This window comes from Aythya marila, assembly GCF_965140915.1.
Source record: "Aythya marila genome assembly, chromosome: 1".
Taxonomy (NCBI): Eukaryota; Metazoa; Chordata; class Aves; order Anseriformes; family Anatidae; genus Aythya; species Aythya marila.
This window is the reverse complement of record NC_139042.1, coordinates 163,016,919-163,036,490: the sequence shown is the minus strand read 5'-3', so window position 1 is coordinate 163,036,490 and position 19,572 is coordinate 163,016,919. Positions and strand designations below refer to the sequence as shown.

At 44.8% G+C, this 19,572-nt stretch overlaps 1 protein-coding gene across 1 annotated transcript; it reads right to left on the bottom strand.

The window, feature by feature from the left end:
• Positions 1 to 1,326: 1,326 nt before the first annotated feature.
• On the bottom strand, positions 1,327 to 19,030 carry ERP27 (endoplasmic reticulum protein 27). The gene is made up of 7 exons (XM_082761119.1): positions 18,900 to 19,030; positions 18,610 to 18,710; positions 16,381 to 16,518; positions 12,645 to 12,758; positions 9,599 to 9,724; positions 2,578 to 2,775; positions 1,327 to 1,866 (listed from the first exon to the last, which is right to left on the bottom strand). The coding sequence occupies exons 1-7, from the start codon at positions 19,006 to 19,008 to the stop codon at positions 1,822 to 1,824; spliced, it is 831 nt and encodes a 276-aa protein (XP_082617245.1). The 5' UTR covers positions 19,009 to 19,030; the 3' UTR covers positions 1,327 to 1,821.
• Positions 19,031 to 19,572: the final 542 nt, after the last annotated feature.

Genomic DNA, 19,572 nt, shown 5'->3' with positions numbered 1-19,572 from the left:
TGGGCCTGGCAAGCCTCATACATAGTGCAGGAAACTCCAATGAACCTCAGAGGTTTAAAACAGTTTAAGGGCTGAAGGCAGACACTTCTACTTTCACCAGGCTAAAGAAATAAATATGCACCACATCATGCCCCAATCTCACTTCTCCCATGACAGCCTCAGTTTTATTATCTAGATGTGTCCAAAAGTGATACCAAAGGTTCTCCCATGCCACATGCAAACCAGAGGTTAGGGAGCACTCAATTGTGACAAGGGAAAAACTAAACAGAGGTGGTTTGCCAATCTCTCCTCTCCTTCCCTCCCTCTTTCCCCGCTCTCGTCTAACCTGCCTCATTTAGGAAACAGTTCATGGCTATTGTGTTTACCACAGAGCTTCTGAGATCCCATGTTGCCCACCTCCCTACCCCTTAGGGGGGTACAAATGCCTACACAAGGAACAACCTTGAATATTGCTTTGGTCATCTACTCTCCCTTGGAAATGGGCAGAAATGCTGATTCCCCAAATGACTGTTAGAGCATTGGGCCTGCTTTAGGTAAGTGGAGAAGGAAGGGTAGAGTACTAAAGCAGTTACATCCAGCTGTGGCCTTCACTGTGGTGGCTGTGAGTTACTTTGCATCCCCTCCAGCTCCTGACCTCTCCCTCTGTGGTGGGGAGCTGTGTTTGCCTCATCTGCAACTCTTTTCTATTCCCAGTTCTGTGCCTGATGGCTGAGAAAGGACTGAGGTTTCTCAGCTCTACGCCTCTTAGACTCCCTGTCCCAAGCCAAGTCTCTCAAGCCCTGAGACACAATGCAGTCACTGTTTGACAGCAGCACTCATGCTCTACGCCAAAGGATGCTGGGCCAAGTATGAGGCAAGGCTATTGCATGCATTTTGTACAGCAGAAGAGAGATAGCTTGTACACCTCACTCCCTCTGTACCAGAACTGAGACCCCAGACACCTGAGATCACTACAGACAACAGCCTTTCCCTCTAATGCAGTGCAGAGGTAGTTCCCATCTTGCAATGCAACTTTCTACTGCCATTCTACAACAGCTTCCATTACTCAGTCTGCATCTCACTATTTTTTCCTGCACCAGCTCAGATCTGCTGTATACAGTGCTCTTCTTATCTCAGAACCTCACAGAAATCTCTCATCCTCATGGATGTGTTGATCAGAGGTCTAATTCCACTGGGAAAGACTCTTAGCAACTAATCCATCTGCTCAGACAGTGCAAACCTGGCTATATTCAGAGAAAGATTTTTGAGCTTACTCATTCAAAAATACATAGGCTTTGTTCTTAAGAGGCAGAAATGGGCAGTGGGAAATCACATATTTGCATACAAATTAGGCTACTGACTTTCTGCTTTATTTAGAAAAATAAATGGAAAAGTTCATGTGACATCAAGGAACCAATCTGTTTCTAGTGTCAGGACAGGCTGACAGTGGATCCCAGCATAGCACCAAACACAAAGAGAACAAGTCAGGCACCATGAGAGAAACAGATCTGTCAGTCTCTCTGGGAACAACAAGCTATATCTGTGATATTGCCATTTTGCTATATTGCCCTGTGCTCCATCAAAGGCAGTATGGAAGGACACCGGGTATTGCAATAGCAGAGCAAATCTGAGAAATGAGAAAAGAGCAAACCAGAAGGGAAGAGAGATGTGTAGAGAGGACAGACAGCATATATGTACATGGCATGGAGATTGGAATCCATGACTGACTTGGCCCCTTAATCCTATTATCCCAGGAATTCCTGATCTGTGAGGCTCAGTGAACTCTTCATACACCAAGAACAGATGGCTCTAGGCACAGTCATCCTGTTGGCTTAGAAAGAATCAGAGTTCCTCATTGAGGGCCTTCTTCTCTTGTTCCTCTTCTTTCTAAAATATATCAAAGGCATGAAATCAGTTTTGACATGGTTCAGTTTCTCAGTATAGTGATAAAAGGAAACAATCCAGTGTAAGTGCTTCCCTCTGTTCTCCATGCCTTTACCCTGCCTATCCCATTTCAGTTGCATAACAGAGGGTTCTGATGCACAAAGCCTATGTGTTATAAGAAGGTGACATTTGACAAAGAGGGAACACTAACACTGAATGTTCACAGAGATTTAATTGTTCCTCTCCCAGCCCTGACCTCCAGTAGAGTTCTGAGCATATCTATATACTCTGCTCTGTGGCCTTCTTGATAAATTTACTTCCTATCCCTGCCACTGTCTCCCTGATCCCCTCCTAACTGCTGGCAGCCACCATGACCATTCTAATTGTCCTAATGCACCCTTCACCCTACTGCCCTAGCTGCTGCTCCCAGAAAACAGATGCTTCCACTGAGTTGAAGTTCCTCATACAGTTGCAGAGGTCAGACAAGTCTTTTTGCTGTAGACTAAGAAGGCAGATCTCAATGAATAAAGAGGCTCTGCAAACACACCCATATCTGCTCTGCTCTAGATCTAATGCAAGTGAAAATGAAATAGAGGTGGCAGGGCTGGTGACAAAGTCAAGAAACTGAAGTCATCTCCTGAAGAGCCTTGCGAGCAATACCATCTTTATACAAGATCCCAGCTTCCTGTAGACTGTACAGGAGTGATCCCTTACCTTTTGTATTCTTTGTAAGAAAGTATTACAGAAGTCCTGCACACGCTCAACAGAGAATTCATCCAGAGGCAACACATCATGCTCCTCATCTGGTGTGTAGAATATAGCCAGAGCTGGCAGCTGGGACTTCTTCAGTTTGAAGTATGCCATCACTTGTTCATTGCTTTTCAGATTAATGTCTACCAGGATAAAGAGAATCTGTGATGTAAATAAGAGATAAAATGTGAGCAAAACAGAGACTGAGAGAGAAAAGAGATCACCAAACAACAATCATACAAAGATTAATAGTGATATTTCTAAAACGAGTTAGTGAAAACCTACCATACTCTGTTGGAATAACACTTTCCTCTGCCACTAAGTGCTCCTTGCGGTGAATTTTTCCATATTTTATCTAGTCCATATGTACACTATCAAACAAAATGTCTTGTTTTCTCTTCTTTAAAAATATATTCATAGTATGGCAGGAAGGCAGTCTCCTGTTCTCTTAATAGATGAAGAAAAAAGATGTCTTTCATCTCAAAGGCACACGTAGAAAAAGCTGATGCCTCTTTTTGCATGTTTTCAGGATAATATGCTCACATCCATGCAAGACTCAGTGTGGCATGGTTAAAAGGTATTTTGGTAAGTGGAAAATCAAACTCAATTGCAGGAATGTGGGAGTGAAGTACAGGGCAGCATAAGCTGGCAAGGATAAGAATACCAAACACAAAGGGTGTATTTATGTCAGCTGCAGTGACTAGAAATGAAGGTGCAATCATTTGGGAAACAGGAATTGTTGGCACAACACCACTGTACATAGAGCCAGTCTCAGTGGAGACTTCTCAGACCTGGGGAGAGAAGCCCCTCAATGAGTAAGCCAGGGTGAGAAGAGCCTATATTTTTCTGGGCTCCCAAAAAGTCTTGGAGAGCAAGACCGAGTCAAGGATTAGGATACTGCCAGGCCAATTCAATAGTACTGATTTATCACAATTGGTGACCTACCCCATGATTTATTTAGGAGTAAATTTAAACTGAAGTCTTAAAGGATTTCAACTTGAAGTCTTAAAAAATTTTGGAATCTTAAGGATTTTCTGTAAAATGTTCAGCTACCTCAAAAATGTTTGTTAAATTGTCTCTTAATACTAAATACAAACATTATGTATAAATTTTGGAAAAAAAAAAAAAAAAAAAGCAAATAATTTAATCAATGATCATCAATGATCTGATTAAACAGAATCCTTCAGCAGGTGACATCCAAACCAAAGAAACAAACAACAAACATCCATCTATCATGCATCACTTGATCTTCCCTTTAAACCTTGCAGTCTACTGGACCTAGCATATACAACATAACTATGGACATGAGTATGACTAATTTATACAAGAAAAAAGAGGAGTTTAAGAAAGAACATTAATGCAATGTTAATATGATGTGCCCAGTTCCCAGGCTGTGACTCATGTTTTCCTTTCTTTTCAATCAAAAACACTCAAATTAGTTCAAAACTTTTTCTTCTCTAAAAATAAATTCGGTAAATCTACAATCCTTTATTAAATGTGTTCTGCAAAAACAAAAGTAAAACAGCAAAGAAAACAACCAGATATATCTGGAAACTTTCCTAGGCAACAGCCTAGGAAAAGGGGAAGAGGGGATATTTAGGCTGGTATAAGGTTTAACTGCAGTTAATCAGTGTGATAAAGAAATGAGAGCAATGGCTTCACTGGATATGACAGTCACCTACCACTAGCAATTTCTCTGCCAAAAGTCAACTGTGCACCAAGGGCAACAAGCTAATGAGCAGACAGGTTGTGGGGAACTTCTCCCAGAGTGCTAAATTCATCCTTTTGTAGGATAAAACACCAAGCTAGAGAAGCATCACAAATTCAAGGGTCACAGATCTAAATGTTTGATCTAAGAGTTGAACTCCAAGCTTTCAGCTGGAGCAGAAAGAATTTGAACATGCCTTCTGCTGTAGGGCTCTCTTTCCAACATGCAAAATGGAAACAGAAGTTACTGTTGGAGGAAAGTGCTTTCAGAGGAATGGTACAGGGGATGGTATTATATTTTTCATCATTTCAATCACCAACTTTTGTTTTTCTCTATGAAAAAATCACTAGACAATAACATTTTGTTAATCAAATGTTAAACACGAATTTAATCAAAAAAGCCTTTAGAATACCTAGTTTGTTAAATGCTAACTTCTATGCAAAAGTTCCTCCAGCTTTAAAAGAGATAAGTGGCATTTTAAAATGGTAATATAAATGTTAGTAAACCTTCTTCCCTTTATCAAGTTTCCAGCCTTTGTTAAAAATACCCAAACTAAGAACCTGTCTATGAACACAAAGAGCAGAGTAAGAATAAAAGGATAAAAAGTTTGAGCATTAGAACCCCAAACATTTTTTTTTTCTTCCTTGCAGAAGAAAACAATTAAAACACATGAACAGTAGGCTCCTCAGCTAGGACAGATGAGATAACATCATTCACAGTTCTTGATTTGGATCCCTCTAATGACTCATATTTGGCTCACACATTTGTAGGATGCCAACGTACAGCAAAAGTTCCTTCCCCTTCTGTGAATGATATTCCAGAAATAAGGGAAAGACAACAGTTTTATCTGCCCACTGTCAATCGAAATAAGACACCTTATGCCAATCACACGTGTTTAAGAATGATATATTCCTGTAATGCAATGACATGGCATGAACCCTCCTTCAGAATTCACAAATCTGTGCATCCTGCACTGGATGCACTCCAGGGTTTCTGCCAAGGCTGGTGCTGACTCGAAGTCACAACTGTGAGGCAGCCTGTATGGTGCCCTTGTACTTAGGCCACAGGCACTGAATGCCTGGTCTCCTCAGCAGCAAGAAACCAAGCAGATTTCTGAACGGGGACATGTCCACAACAGATTCTATCTGGTGGAACTGGCATTTTCTCATACAGAATTTATTTTGTTATATGATTCCCAACTAACTCTAATCATAAACAATAAATGCAGTAACCATTGAAAATGATATTGACCCTCAGACAAGATTCACTTTGTCTAAGTCCTGATAGCCAAATCTTGGTCTGGTCTCAGGCAGTAATCTAGGGCAACGCCTACAATAAATGGTGACAGGCAATTTATTTCACATATTTTAGAAGGGAAGAAAGGATGCTTGTCCTCCTTCACCAGTGCTGAATACAGTCTAAAGCCTTTGCTCAAACTCCTTACCAAAACTATAGCTCACCAAAACAAATTCCCCTTATGATGCCAACTCTCATATCACTGCTAGAAATTAGGTAGTTTCATCCAAAATAGAAAACTTGTTTTCTATTTCAAACTATCCTCTATAATAGCTATTTTTTTTACTCCTGAAGCAATTTTCTATGAAATTGTTTTTTCTTGTCTGTGTTCAGAGACCTGCTAATAGAGACAGTGAAGGTTCTAGTGTATGTATGAGGAACTCTCAAAACAAATTCTTCCCTCCAGACTTGATATTCCAAGAACACAGAACACAATGAAGTATTAGCTGTGCACTGTCATCTGCAGTACACTCTTTCAAAGATTTTTTTTTTTACACTGGTGCTGTCTTGGTGTCTTGACAACTTGCTTCCTAGCCCAGTGCTTTTAGAACATGAAGTTCCTGGTAAATACTAAGATATGGAATGATGTTATTCTCCAAGGAACTCAATGTAATTGAAAATAATACTGCAATGGTAGAAACCAATTTCATGTTTCTTAGTTTTCTCTCTACAGAAGGCCAACAGGAAGGATGGTCAAGCTTCATATACAGTGTTTGATATTGAGCTGTATGGAGCTGTGAACTTCACTTTTAGGAGACTGTATAAGCCAAAAAAAAAAAAAAAAAATCTGAAACTTGAGTAATTTATTGAGTAGTTTACATAGTACATCAAAATAAAAAGAAAACATCAGTTGTAAATTAAAACAAACAAAAAAGCTATTAAAACAGCTTTACTTCAAATATCTGTCAAGTGACATCGACATTCCATATTTATGAGTTTTCCTGTTTATGACTAAAAAGAGGAATCTCCAAAGATAATCTGTCTCATTTCTGGAGCAATCAAAGTCTGGCAAGAAAAATAAGAAGTGTGTGAATGACTGTCCAAGAGAAAGGACACTATCCTTTCCTTCTCATAGAAGACCTCCTGAAGGATTCTCAGCAGTTTCTCAGAACTCATTTCTAAATGGGTCTACATATAAGTTAAAAGGGACTTCAAGAACATGACTACCCACATCTTTTTGACATTATAAGCCATGTTATATCAGTTGCAGCAGAAGCTGCTTTTGTTATTCCTAGCATCATCTTACTGAAAAACTTCTGCAAACACCTGTGAGGTACACCATTTGTAATTATGTTATACTCTAATACTGTGGAAAGAAGAGTGAAGATGCTCATGCTAGTCTGGCTCACTAGCACTAACCCTGACATTTCCTTTCTAATAGAAAGCTTGGATTCTTGGCAGTATTTTTCCAAATGAGCACATATTTGGTCCTTCCAAGGACACTGGTGGGTTCACTCTTGCAGCTGCAGTGCTGAGTTCTCTGTTCACTGTTACCCACCCACAATTGTTTCTCAAGATCTGCTAGAGTAGCACCATGTTTCTTGTGATTCTTGTCAGCTCTTGGTAACTTAGCATCATCTAACGTTTGCATTTTCCACTCCAGCATTTTACAACCCTCAGGCTCCACTATCAAATCTAGAAGAGTCCTCCAGATGAAAACTTGAGATTTTTCACAGGCAAAAATGGAAAGAACATAAACCAAAGATGAAGGGACCATAGCCCAGGAACTGGTAGGGAAATCCCTTCCTTATGATCTTTTTTTTTTTTCACTCTCTGGGGTCAACCACTTACCAGCACTTTCTCTTCATCTCCCTGTGAGTTCAAGCAACAGGTTCTCCTCTTCCTACATCTGGTGATGACAACAACAAAGACTATTCTTCCCTCAGACCCCAGCAGAGATGTGTGAAAGGATGGGTACCCCCGATCCTGCCTGAGAACCCTCTGAAGCCTGCATCAGTGTTCTACACTGTCACTGAGGAGAAAGTGTAACACAAATCCAGTCTCCCCTTGCTCTTCTGGGACTCTGCAAGCACTGTGAAAGACTGCTGGATGCAGTGGTACACCCATAGAGTGGGTCTGAACGCTTCTCCACTGCACAGCAATGCTTGCTCAAACCACTGACAGAGCTAACTTTGCAGCACAAACAAGCCTTTCAGCACCAGCCTACAGGCTGTGAATTTTTCACTTGTAATTCTGAATAAACTTAAATTCAAGAATCTTACATTTATTAACAGGACAATTTGCAAGCCACAAAAAGCAAGTCGAGACAACCCTAAGTGGGCATATTGCTCTGCTTACTCCTTAGGATCCAGATCTAAGACCCAGGTGACCTGAACAAAGGTATCCTTACTCTTTCTTCCTGCTTTGTAAGAAGGCAGTCCAAATCACAAATTATTTTGCAGAATGACCCTTCTTTGGAAAAAAAGAATATACTAGGTTCCCAGTCCCTTCATCTAGGTATCTTGCAGTACCCCTGCAGTAATATTCAGATAATTATTCAAATGCCTACATTTTATTATGGAAAACTTCCTCTGGACTGATTCAGTGGGAAACTTCCCTGCACAAATGTAAAAAAAAAAAAATAAATAGATAAAGTTCAGATTTGGGTTGTTGGTAATTCTTAAATTATTTGTACTTCAGTACAACTTTTCATCCAATTCTTCATGAGAAATTTCTAGGAAAATTATTCCCACTCACTCAGATCTAGGCATCATATTAGGGGAAAACTGGCTGCAGCTGCATCAGCAAGGGACTGTGGTGCTCAAGAGTATTGTCTTAGAAAAGTTAGCTGCTTGCGAGAGACCTGGATCTGGCTGTGCTGCTTATGGGCAAGGATAATGGTGTCATTGTAACACTTATCTCACATGTGACAGCTGGAATTTTTCAGATAAATGAGTCTTCTTTTATCAGCATGTATTTGTTAAAGCAAAACACTTTTCAAAAGACCTTTTGACTTTCATGCATGGTTTCTGCCTGCTCTCTTGACAATGGGTGGTAGAGATGGCAAGGTCAAAAGAAGTCTTGCCATAAAAAAAAAATGCCAAGTCTCCTGAGTGTGCATGGTTCTGAGGTGGCCCCCCCACTTGGAGATAAAGATATACTTGATTTTTAATCTGCTCCTTCAGTACTGCAAACAGATGCATGCAGATATTCTTGTTCTCAAACCTCAACTCTTTTCAGCTCCACATTTCTCCCAGGATGGTCACTTTCACTGCCACTCAGTTCAGCCTTCTCCACTGCTGTGATCCTCTACCCCTTCCCATTTGCTATTCTTCCCCACGTTAAATGTCTGCTTGCTGTTCCCAATCCTCCTTTCTCTGTCCCCTGGACCCAAATTCCCCTGTAATCCAGCTGCTGGCAAGAAATCATCCATGGAAAGCTAAATTGCCTGGGGAGTTCTGCCCACACAGGGGTGGGAACCAGGGGAAATTTCTCTGAAATACCCCATCTATCCCACCACCTTGCTGTGGTAAATCCGACAATACCCATCCATGATTCCTTTAAAATAGCTCTTTCCCCAGGAACCAACCAGAGGGCTAAGGGTTAAGAAGTTCTGCGACATTAATTGCTGTCTGGTCACTTATATAATGCTCTTTGGCATCTCTCAGGCTGTATATACAAGATCACCTCTCACACCAGTGGAATGTGACCACTGCCGGGCTGAAGTGCAGCAGCTGTTCATCATCTCCCAGGGCAAGGGAACAACACTGGACCAGAAGCAAGTAAGTACACACTGTCCCACCGTGAGAGTGGGGGAGCAGAATACAAAGGATATTTTTCCCACACGGAGGCAAAACTGACAAAAGATGAACAGATCCAACTTCCCCACTTAATGATCCAGCTAATTGTCTTTTCATCTCACTTGGCCATTGCTCCTCTAATGCACAGAACAGCAGACGATGCCCACCCCATCCATGGATGAAACCACTGTCCTCCTATTTTTTTCTCTCATGGCTCCTCTTCCTCTCTGTTTGGACTTACCTTCTTCTCAAAGAGCTCTGCTGCCGCACGATATCTGTGCATTCGCTCAGGGTGCTCTGGGGACTTCTTATCTGTGATCAGGAGGAGGTGAATCTCGAGAGAACTGTGCATCACACCTACAGCTGTCTGCCAAAAGCATGGCCACCACAGACAGAGAGAGAAAAACACACAGACAAGGAGATTGAGTGCATTTAATGCACATTGGATGCACTGCCAAAGGGACATCAATCCTCATGCCTCAGCTGAGGCTTCTTTGTAAATCAGCCCAACAAGCAGGACAACCTCCTTTACAGCAGGATGGATCCAATCTGGGTTTTTGTGGAAACACTTAACCTCTTGGTTTTGCTTATTCCAAAGCCAAGAGTTTGAAGACCACAAGTGTTCCTCACTGGCCTCAGGCCCGTCAGTGACTAGGCAGGGGGACTGCCTGGATGCAGCAAGCTGTCATCTAGAGGGACAAAAAGGAATTGGAAAGGTAAGGCCACCAAATGTGGTGCCCTGAATTTCTGGGGCGCAGCACCTGACTGAAATGGGAACGAACAGGCTGGAATAATTTGGGATGCTAGGGTTGGTGTGTCCCCTTGCTCCCTTTGTGCAACACGTTGTGCTGTGCATCAAACAAGGATGAGTCCAAAGCCTCTTTTCAGCAACCCCAGAGGCTGGGCAGCCTGCAGTGCTCTGGGTTAGAATTGGCTCTGCAGCCCTGCAGGGGGAAGGACCTGCATCTGGCGGTGCCCTGGGCAGGCACAGCGCACAATGGCCCTCTGTGAGCAGGCAAGGCTGGCACTGCCCAGGAAACCTTTGCACCATCTCCAGGCACTCAGTCGCTCTTCATCCCCCTTTCCCTGCAGCCTCTCCCTCAAACCAAACAGAATGGGGCCAGGCTGCTGCTGACCTGCTGCCTCACCCATGCCACCAAAACCACACTGGTGCAGGCAGTAGAGATCCCCGCCAGCACTTCCCCAGAGGAGGAGAAAGTTTCCACATGCTCCAGGAGTAACAAGGATGGGGTCAGGGAGTGCATGTCTGCAAGGGCTGTGCACCACAAGGCATCCAGTTTCTCGTGACCAGGATTTTCCCTTAGCCTGATGCTGATGTGGTGTTTTGTATCACTTCATTTGGGTCAGGGGAGAGTAGAGGGGAAGCAAACCGGGGTTAAAGAGAAGACCTCATGGAAGAGGACAGGGCTGAAAGTGAGGGTGAAGCCATGCAGCACCAAGAGCCACAAGGACAACAGGGGCACAGCTCGAGCAGCAGCTCCTCTGGCAACTCCTCACAGAGGTGTGTCTGTCCACAAAACCTTTTGCAAGAGATTTGCATAGCTCATCATCATGAATGGATCACATTGCACTCTCCTGGGAAGTACACATGGTAAGCACTGCCTAAAAATGACTGAAGTACGTGGGTGAAACAGTGAGGGCCCCAGGACAGGGAATGAAACTCTTGGCAGTACTCAATTTGATCCCTGTGATCCAACCCCTTGCTGACCTGCAGCATACTTGGATGTAAACAGCATATGCACTGGGAATAAATATTTATGGGGAAAAAAAAAAAAAAAAGCTATGCTAGCAGACCTGGAAGGGCTTCAAGCCTTGGACGGCAGGAGGCACTGTTAATTGCAGCACCTTGCTAGGGATCCAGTGTCAGGGGAAAAAATGAAACAGGATGTGTGTTGCAAGCCAGGCTGGAGGGAACGGCTGAACAGCCTGGGGGTTCTGGGGCAGAGAAACAGTCTGGGTGCTAAATGGGACACCAAGGAGCAAGAACCCCAAGTATCATCAGAAACATATGAAGAAAGACACAAGATCGGATGAATTGCAAAAAGACCACAGTGGAGGCTACAAGCCTGGCCGTTTATGAGGATAACAAGAACATCCCCACTGTCGTTACTTGGGTGATCTCAAAGACCTGTAAGGACAGTGGGGCAGAGTACAGCTTTTTTGTCCTAGGAAATGTTCCATCATTTTGAAATGCTTTTCATATCCCTTAGGTAGATGAAGTAAACAAAAAACAAATCTGCTTTTTTTTTTTTTCTTTCTTTCTTTCTTTTTCTTTCAAAGAAAGTAGAACAGAACTTCTGCAGTAAGTTTTCTCTGGAAAGAAAATGTTGTATTTCCAAAACAAAATGCTCTCTCTCCTGGCAGGCTGAACCTGAACTGGGATATGTGCCAGCCCTCTAGGCTGATGTTTGGCATCCATTTGAAAAGGTACAGCTTTGAAACAGGTAAGGCCATTCTCCTTTGATTAAACTGAGCATGGTCAGCATTGCTGTAGCTATTCAGAAGTCTGCAAAAGACCCCATCAGCAATGACAGTTTCAGCCTTGCAGCCAGCTGGGCTTCACAGCAACCAGCCCAGTGAATTGCTAGCACTTCAGGGGAGCCTAAATCCTTAGCCACCCTCTCTACAGGAAAGGAGCACCAGGAGCTTTTGATTGTCTGTCAGGTGGGTGAGTTAATGAAGATGGCCAGCAAGGAAGCATCCTATGTCCAATTTTGCTTTGTTGAACTGACAAATTATGGGGTGAGGGATGCTGGGGATGGGAAAAAATTTTGCTTGGGAAGTTTCCAACCAGCTTTTGAATATGCTTTCAAATAGCCAGGTGTATGTTGGGCCCTGGTTGTTGGGTGACAAAGGAAAGCCTGCCTCCTAGAAGCAGGTCATTTGGGTTCCCATGTTTCTTGAGGCTTCCCAGCCACAGAGATGGGCAGGGTCTGCAGGCACAGTACGACATAGCAAATGCCCAAGGGAGGAAGCAGCAGGAGCAGTAAGAAATGCAGCTCTTTGTCCACCAATGCCCCAGATTTACTGGAAGGCCAGAGGAACTGCCTCCTTTCCCCTTCCCACCCCACCTGAATGCCCCGGTGCTACACCTGCTTCCGCTCACTCTATGCAGTAGCAGCAAAGAGTTGTGTGTCTTCCCCATCCCCATCTACACCACTGTGCAACCCTTGCATACATCCATGTGCATAAACACTTGGGCCAGAGGAGGCCCATGAGGAGGAGACTGAGTGCTGGGGTGAAGGCTGTGAGGAGCTGGTAATTACCACAGGGTTGTACTCCGTCACCAGGCGGAGCTCGTTCATCCGAATGAAACGACTCATCTTCTCAGCATTGATGTCCTCACTGTCCACATCCAAATCTTTCCGGTCATTGTCTGCCTGAAGATATGCAAAGACACCTCCAGTCACAGCTGTCCTTTCCTCTCAGAACTTCCTCCAGAGCTGCTGATGGCTCTCACCCACAAAGACACCCACCCTTTGGACACCACCCTCCTCTCCTTTCCAGGATATAATCCCCATTTCTTGAGGTCCAGAACTATTAGACCTACAGAGGTCTGCCACCACTTTGAGCTAAGGATCTTCTACCCTCCCTCAGTCTCCCAAGGACAAGGCAAACTCATGGCATAACAGAAATCCCTGGGCACCAGACATCCCTAGCATTATCTGCTCCTACTGCACTGGAGACAGGGAGGATTAGCTGATAAACCCTTCCAAGAGTTGTGGGGAGACATCATTAATATAGCCTAACTCCTTACGTAGATTTTGGCTTTAAATCCCTCTTTAAAATCTTCATCTGCTTATTCTATTTCTTCTACAAGTAATAAACATTGGCACGGGACTATATGGATTTCCTGGAAACATTGTGCAAGCAGGAAATCTCTCCAATAAAAAGAGGATTTTTTTCCAGTACAGCAGAAAAAATAAAATAAAATAAAATCAAACACAGCACGTTTTAGCTTTAAAGGACTATCCATCCTGCCACACATCTCCCCACACTCACAGCCTCCAACCCCCAAGATGAGGTTTGCTTTACTTAGTAAACAGAAAAAAAGCAGGCAAACATCAAATAATGGTTAAACCACCAAATGAGGCACAGTTGCTGTACAGGACCACTGCTGGAGGTGATTGAGTTGGGCCATGGGGGTGGTGGGCTGTGACAAGCAATAGGATCAAAGTCTGAGATTTGAAGATTTTTCACACACGTGTTGAATGAGGTTCTCGGCACTGAGAAAATGTCCACATGCACGCCCTGTATTTTATTCTCTGCATGTGTACAACCTCTGAAAGCACTCATGTTAGTTTTTCCAGTGGTGTGCAGACATCTGAAGCCCTTTTTGCTGTTCCGTGGTCACTGGCAAGATCTTTGATCTAGTAGGGGACCACTGTGCCTTGTCTGGAAAACCGAGCTGGTGCTTTTCAGACTGTGCTGCCTGATTCCTCTCACAGATGTGCTCCAGAATAAAATGAAAGGACAGCTGTACTGAGTAAATGGGATCAAGCCAGTGCAACACCTGAGCAGGCGAGATCAGAGAAGCCTTGGGAACCAACCAAAAGCACCCTAGGCTCCACGGAAAACTTTATCTTGACTTTTGTGGGCTTCTGTAAACTCCTGGTTTTCATGTTGGGATAATAATATCCTTCATCTGCTCTCAACATTTAGGATTCCAAGAAGAAAAAAAAAAAAAAAAAAAAAAGTGAAAATTATCCTGCATCTAATAGTTGACACTCTGGCCAAAATGTCTTTATCACTCTATATAATTAGCTTATTAGCATCTGTTAATTAGGTCCTTCTTAGGTCTGTCAGGCCAGATCCTTCAACAGAATAAATCAGTTTTGCTCCACTATATGCTAAGAAGTCTCAGCAGCCCTTCCTGCTACTGTAATTATAAACTTCTCAGCCTTATATGTGCTTCATACTATGCAAAAGGAAAGAATGAGTTTATGCCTCTGATTCACTGCTATCCCGGTCACCCATCTTTATATTTTTCAAATGAGTATTTCATTCCAAGTTCCTGTCTCAGTTCTCTTTTCTTTTCCTTTTTAGCTCTAACCCCTTACTCCTACACAGTCTCCAGCACAGAATAAAAGGAAAAATAACATCTGAATAACTTAAATTTAAGGAAAAATGAAAATTAGGTAAGAGAATTGTCAACCCCATTTGAATCTAACTAGTGTGTTTGTTTCTTGCTTTTTTTTTTTCTTATTAAACAAGAGTTCAGCTGCAAAAACTGGACTGTGAACAATAAAGTTTCAATACAATACAAATTCCCACAATCCAAACACTTCAAATACACTTCAAGCATCAAATACCCTCCCAATGCAGTCATCCTACTATCTGCCACAGTGCAAAAACAAAGGACCTTTTCAATGTTTTTGGAAGAAAATCAGCATGCCTAAGAACCAACATTGAGATGGGTGTCACTTCAAATTGCAACATCTGCACATGGAAAGTAAAAAGTTAAACAAAAGGACCTGCTTTCCTGTTGGTCACTCTTAGATCATTCTCCTTGCACTGTTTGGATAATATCAGTGGTAAACACGGGGCAGGAAAAGATGAGAAAGGGGAACAAACTGGCTTTTGTAATGTTGTATGACCTGCATCTAGAATTTGGCCAAGCTACCACATCCAGCTCCTCTATTACACTGAGCTACTCAGTGAGCTTAGAGCTCTTGTGACACAGCTCTTCACAGCCTTTTAGGACATCTTGTACCACCTAGTGTCCCTCTCCCCCTCTGACGTACCTCTCTACCCAGTTTTCAAGTGCCACATGGGGCAACAGGAGGTAGCTGATATGCCTGCTTTTAGCTTTTGTTTGGATTGTTTAAGTAAGGACATGGCCCTTCCAAACATTGTCTCCTTACATTTCAGCAAGAATATCTTCAAATTCAAAGTGAAGCACCAGCAGCTATAGCTGGAGTCAATAAATAAATAAATAAATAAATAAATAAATAAATAAATAAATAGATAGATAGATTGAATTTGCACTACACCCATCCCTCAGAAACTGCAAAGTAACAGTATTAATGGGTCCATGGCCAAAACATATTTAGGCAATTAAATCTTCTAAACTTAATGTAAGACCCAAGACAGATCAGGGTGTTAGGAACTTCTTTTGGTGGCAGAGCATCTATAGCTGCAGATCCCCAGCCTGGATCTGTTTTCAGTCATGATGGCAAAGTGGTGCACCCAGGGAGACAGACAGCTCTGCCTTCCTGAAGCAACACTTGGCAAGATTTGTTTTCAAGACTGCTGTGTTGATCCACTGTAACACGGCCCTAGGTGCTTTTCATGTGTCTCAGGAGGCTTTCCAAAACCACAGAAACCCCATCCAAGTAACACCATGCTCCAGACTAGCTGCTCAGAAACAGAGCCATCATTCTTTGCAAAGCACTGAGCACAAGGTTAAAATGGAGCATCTGATCAGGTGTAAAAACACTGCTCGTGTCAGGGATGCAAAAAGTAAAAGACCTCTTCAGAGCAGCAAGCTCTACAAGCTTTTACGTGCTTGGGCAGGCTGACTCAATGCTAAGCCCTCTTTGGCTTCCCAGCTCTAGGCAGAGCTGAGCAGCTTTAAGCCCTTTCGTTATCACTACCGACCAGCGATTACATTTCCTCTGTAACATGGTTGGGGGCAGTTTTTAAGCGCTTGCTGTAAAACCTCGCTCACTAAAATTAGTCAGCAGGGTAATTTAACAAAATAAAAAAAATGTAAATAATAATAGAAAAAGGTAAAATCAAATAAAATGGAGTAAGGTAAAATAGAATAAAATAAAATAAAATAGAATAAGGTAAAATAGAATAGAATAGAATAGAATAGAATAGAATAGAATAGAATAGAATAGAATAGAAAAATAAATAAAATAAAATAAAATAAAATAAAATAAAATAAAATAAAATAAAATAAAATAAAATAAAATAAAATAAAATAAAATAAAATAAAATAAAATAAAATAAAATAAAGCAAAACAAAAGTAGTGTGGAGGAGATGTGCTGCGGCACCCTGCGGAACAGCGTGACGGTGCTCGCCGAGACGCCGAAGTGCTCCAGGACGGCGGGGCTGCTGCTGATGCCGAAGGGCACCTCGGGGATCCGGCCGGCCACCAGGCGCAACTGGGCCGCCGCGGCCCCCTGCGGCTCCTGCGGGGCACAGAGAGAGGAGGGCGGTGAGCGCAGAGCAGAGCGGAGCAGCCCGGCCCGACCCGGCCCCGCCGCAGCCGGCGCAAGGCCGACACCTACCGGCCGCCCGCGGGGCCCCCGCTCCGCCATTTCGCGGCCCGGCCCGTGCCCTCCTCCCGCCCCGCCCTGCTGCGGTGCTGGGGAGCCCGGGGGCTCTTGGAGGGGTGATGTGGGGTGGTGTGCTCGTAGAGCCCAGAGGCAGCGCACTTGTGCGCGTATGTGTGCTATACAAGTGGTAAAAATGCATCATTTTTAAGATAACCTCTTGATTCTGGACTCAGTGGGGTTACGCTGTTTAAACACCCCTGGTTAACGGTATCGTAGTTCCTTTTAAAATGGTATCCTAGTTCCTGTCTTAAATCTGCCCTTTAAATGTAGCAAATACAGCTGCGTCAAAGCATAGAGCTGTGCAATTCCTCAGAAAGCCGGGGTCTGCTCCCTTCAACTGAGAGCATTCACTGCAGCCTTAGACTGTATTAAAGCATCCGTTACTACTTCCATTCCTGGCTTTTCTTGTGAGGGATGCATTTTTGATACTCCTACTTACTGGATTTAAATCCTCAAGACACAGCCTGTGCTTGGAAATTGTTGTTTTTCTTTTCGATTTGAACCATCAGCTCAGCTGTTTGCGAGCCCAGAGAGAATGGAAAACAAAATTCTTTCTTCGTTCGAAGAAAAACAGCTCTTGTGACCTGTTTTGGAAATGCGAGCTCATTGACATGGCTGCGGTGAGAACACTAAAGCATGGTGTGGGAATAACCTCACTTTGTTTTCAATCATTCCTGTGAAAAATGGGGTTTAACCCAGCCAAGCAGGCCACTTTCTCACACAGGCACACGGGGTTGCTGGAGCAGCATGCTGTTTTTCTATCATGGCGTGCAGCTCCCAGTCAGGGAGAACCACACTCATTATATGCGGAGCTCACTGAGCTGCGTGCTGCAGTGAAATGAAAGGCTGCAGCAGGGAAGTGATTTATGGTGAAGAGAGAACATGGGCATTATTTGGATGAATATACTCTTGGGCAGAGGGCCAAGACAAGCCCTCATGGCACTCATACATCCTTATCTGCTGTTTAAAGGCAGCCCTGTTGTGCTCCACACATTGAGCGCACGCCAAGCTGCTGGCTGCTGGCAGCCGGTGCTGTCCCCACGCTGCAGGACAGCACAGTTGTCCCTCCCTGCCCTGGCACCCCCTGTGCTGCCTGGGACCAGCATCTTGTTAACATCAGTGAATGAAATCATGCAGCGGGAGGGATGTGGTGGCGTGGGACACTAGTGGCATGAGGCTTTGCCTGCAGGAGATCCAAGTGCAGAGCCCTGCTACAACCCCAGCCAGCTACCCAGGGGCAAGGAGACATCTGAGCAACTTTCCTTCTACCTGTGCAGATTGCCTCACTGGCTTGCAGGAGCTCTGAGGAGCTCTGAATGCCTGCAGGCACCCAACCCGAGGCAGGTGGTGCTCTGTGATCAGTGTTTAGCAAGGCCCCGGGGTATAAGCCTCCAGCACTCACACACTTGTTGCAGCAGAAGCATCGGTCCTTGCTCTGCAGTGTGCCGCAAGATGCTGTTGCCATACATCTGTCTCACGACCACCTCCCTGGGCAGCCCTCCAGCCACAGAATCAGGGCCCAAACCCTCTTAGAAATCAGAAGACCCATATCAGCACTGCTCCCTGAGACGCAGCTTCCTCAGCCCCACCACAAAGGCAGTGCCTTGCTCTGCCCTCGGTGACTAGAGCAAACAGCTGATGTTCCCACTCACCCCGTGCCAGTGCACTCGCTTTCTTTCCCACCCACGTCACCCTCTTCCTTCCCCTGCAGCATTTCCCTTTCTCCCATTCCAGGGCTCCCACCAACATCTTCACATTCCCCCCTTGCTCCATCTCCCTTTCCACACACCCCTCCCATAATCTCCCCACACTTCTGTCACAGCCCCAGCACCTTTCTGTGGAAGGAGCTGCTGTCTGAAGGTGTTTACACCACATCCAGCCCCGCTCTCCCACCAAGGCAGGATCCAGCTCCCACCTGGCACAGGGGACCCGCTGCCAACACACCTGGAAGAACCCAACGACTGCCACCTCCACCCCACTGATGAAGGCCTCCACGTCTGCGATGTCATTCAAGGGGACGAGTTTCTCTGCATCTTCCTCTGTGCCTGGAGAGGACAGGTCAAGGTTGGGCAGAGGGTGCATGAAGAGCAGCTCAGAGGCCACACGCACACGCAGACATCCCACCCCTCATGCTGCTCCCACACCTCTCCCACCAGAATACAGGATACGAAGCTTGCACAGCACACCCTCGGTGAGGTGGGTTCCCCACACCAGGCCCAGGAGAGCGGACTTACTGTGGGATGCAGAGCCGCTGTCTGCAGCACAGCCCCCGGCAAGGAGGATGACGAAGAGACATGGGAAGACGGAGGTGCCCATGGTGCCAGCTCGCCCTCTCCTCACCATGCCACTTCCACTCCTCTCCTTGGCAAGCGACACGTCAGCTGCTTCTGGGGCTAATAGTCACTCCCAGGGAGGTGGGAAAGGAGCAGCTGGCCAGGGGCAAAGCCTTCAGCTCCTGAGATAACGTGTTGGCTGGGAGAGAGCCCCGGGCCTCCCAGCTGCATGGGCATCAGCCCTGGAGAAGCTCACCAATGCTGCCACCAGTGTGCCCTTACCCACAGCGGTGGACATCTCAGCTCCTGCACCCACACAACCAGGCACCCTAGGCTGTGAGAACACCCCTCCGCATAGAGGGAGCCACTGCACCTCCCCAGGTGCTGGGTCTCACAGAGGCTGATGCCCCTTCGTGCTTGGCCAGCCAGTGGGACACAGCTCCTGCACTTCCTCTGGCTGGTGGAAGCTACAGCTGCCAGGTAAATGTTAAACATGAGAAAGCCATGGGCTACCTTCCTGGGCTCATTCAGCTGCCACTCTGGATGGCAGGTGGAGGCTTTTTTAGCCCTGAAGCCCACCCTGATTGTGGGCAAGTTTGGGCTTCAAAACAGGGTTCATGAACACCCTGAAGGA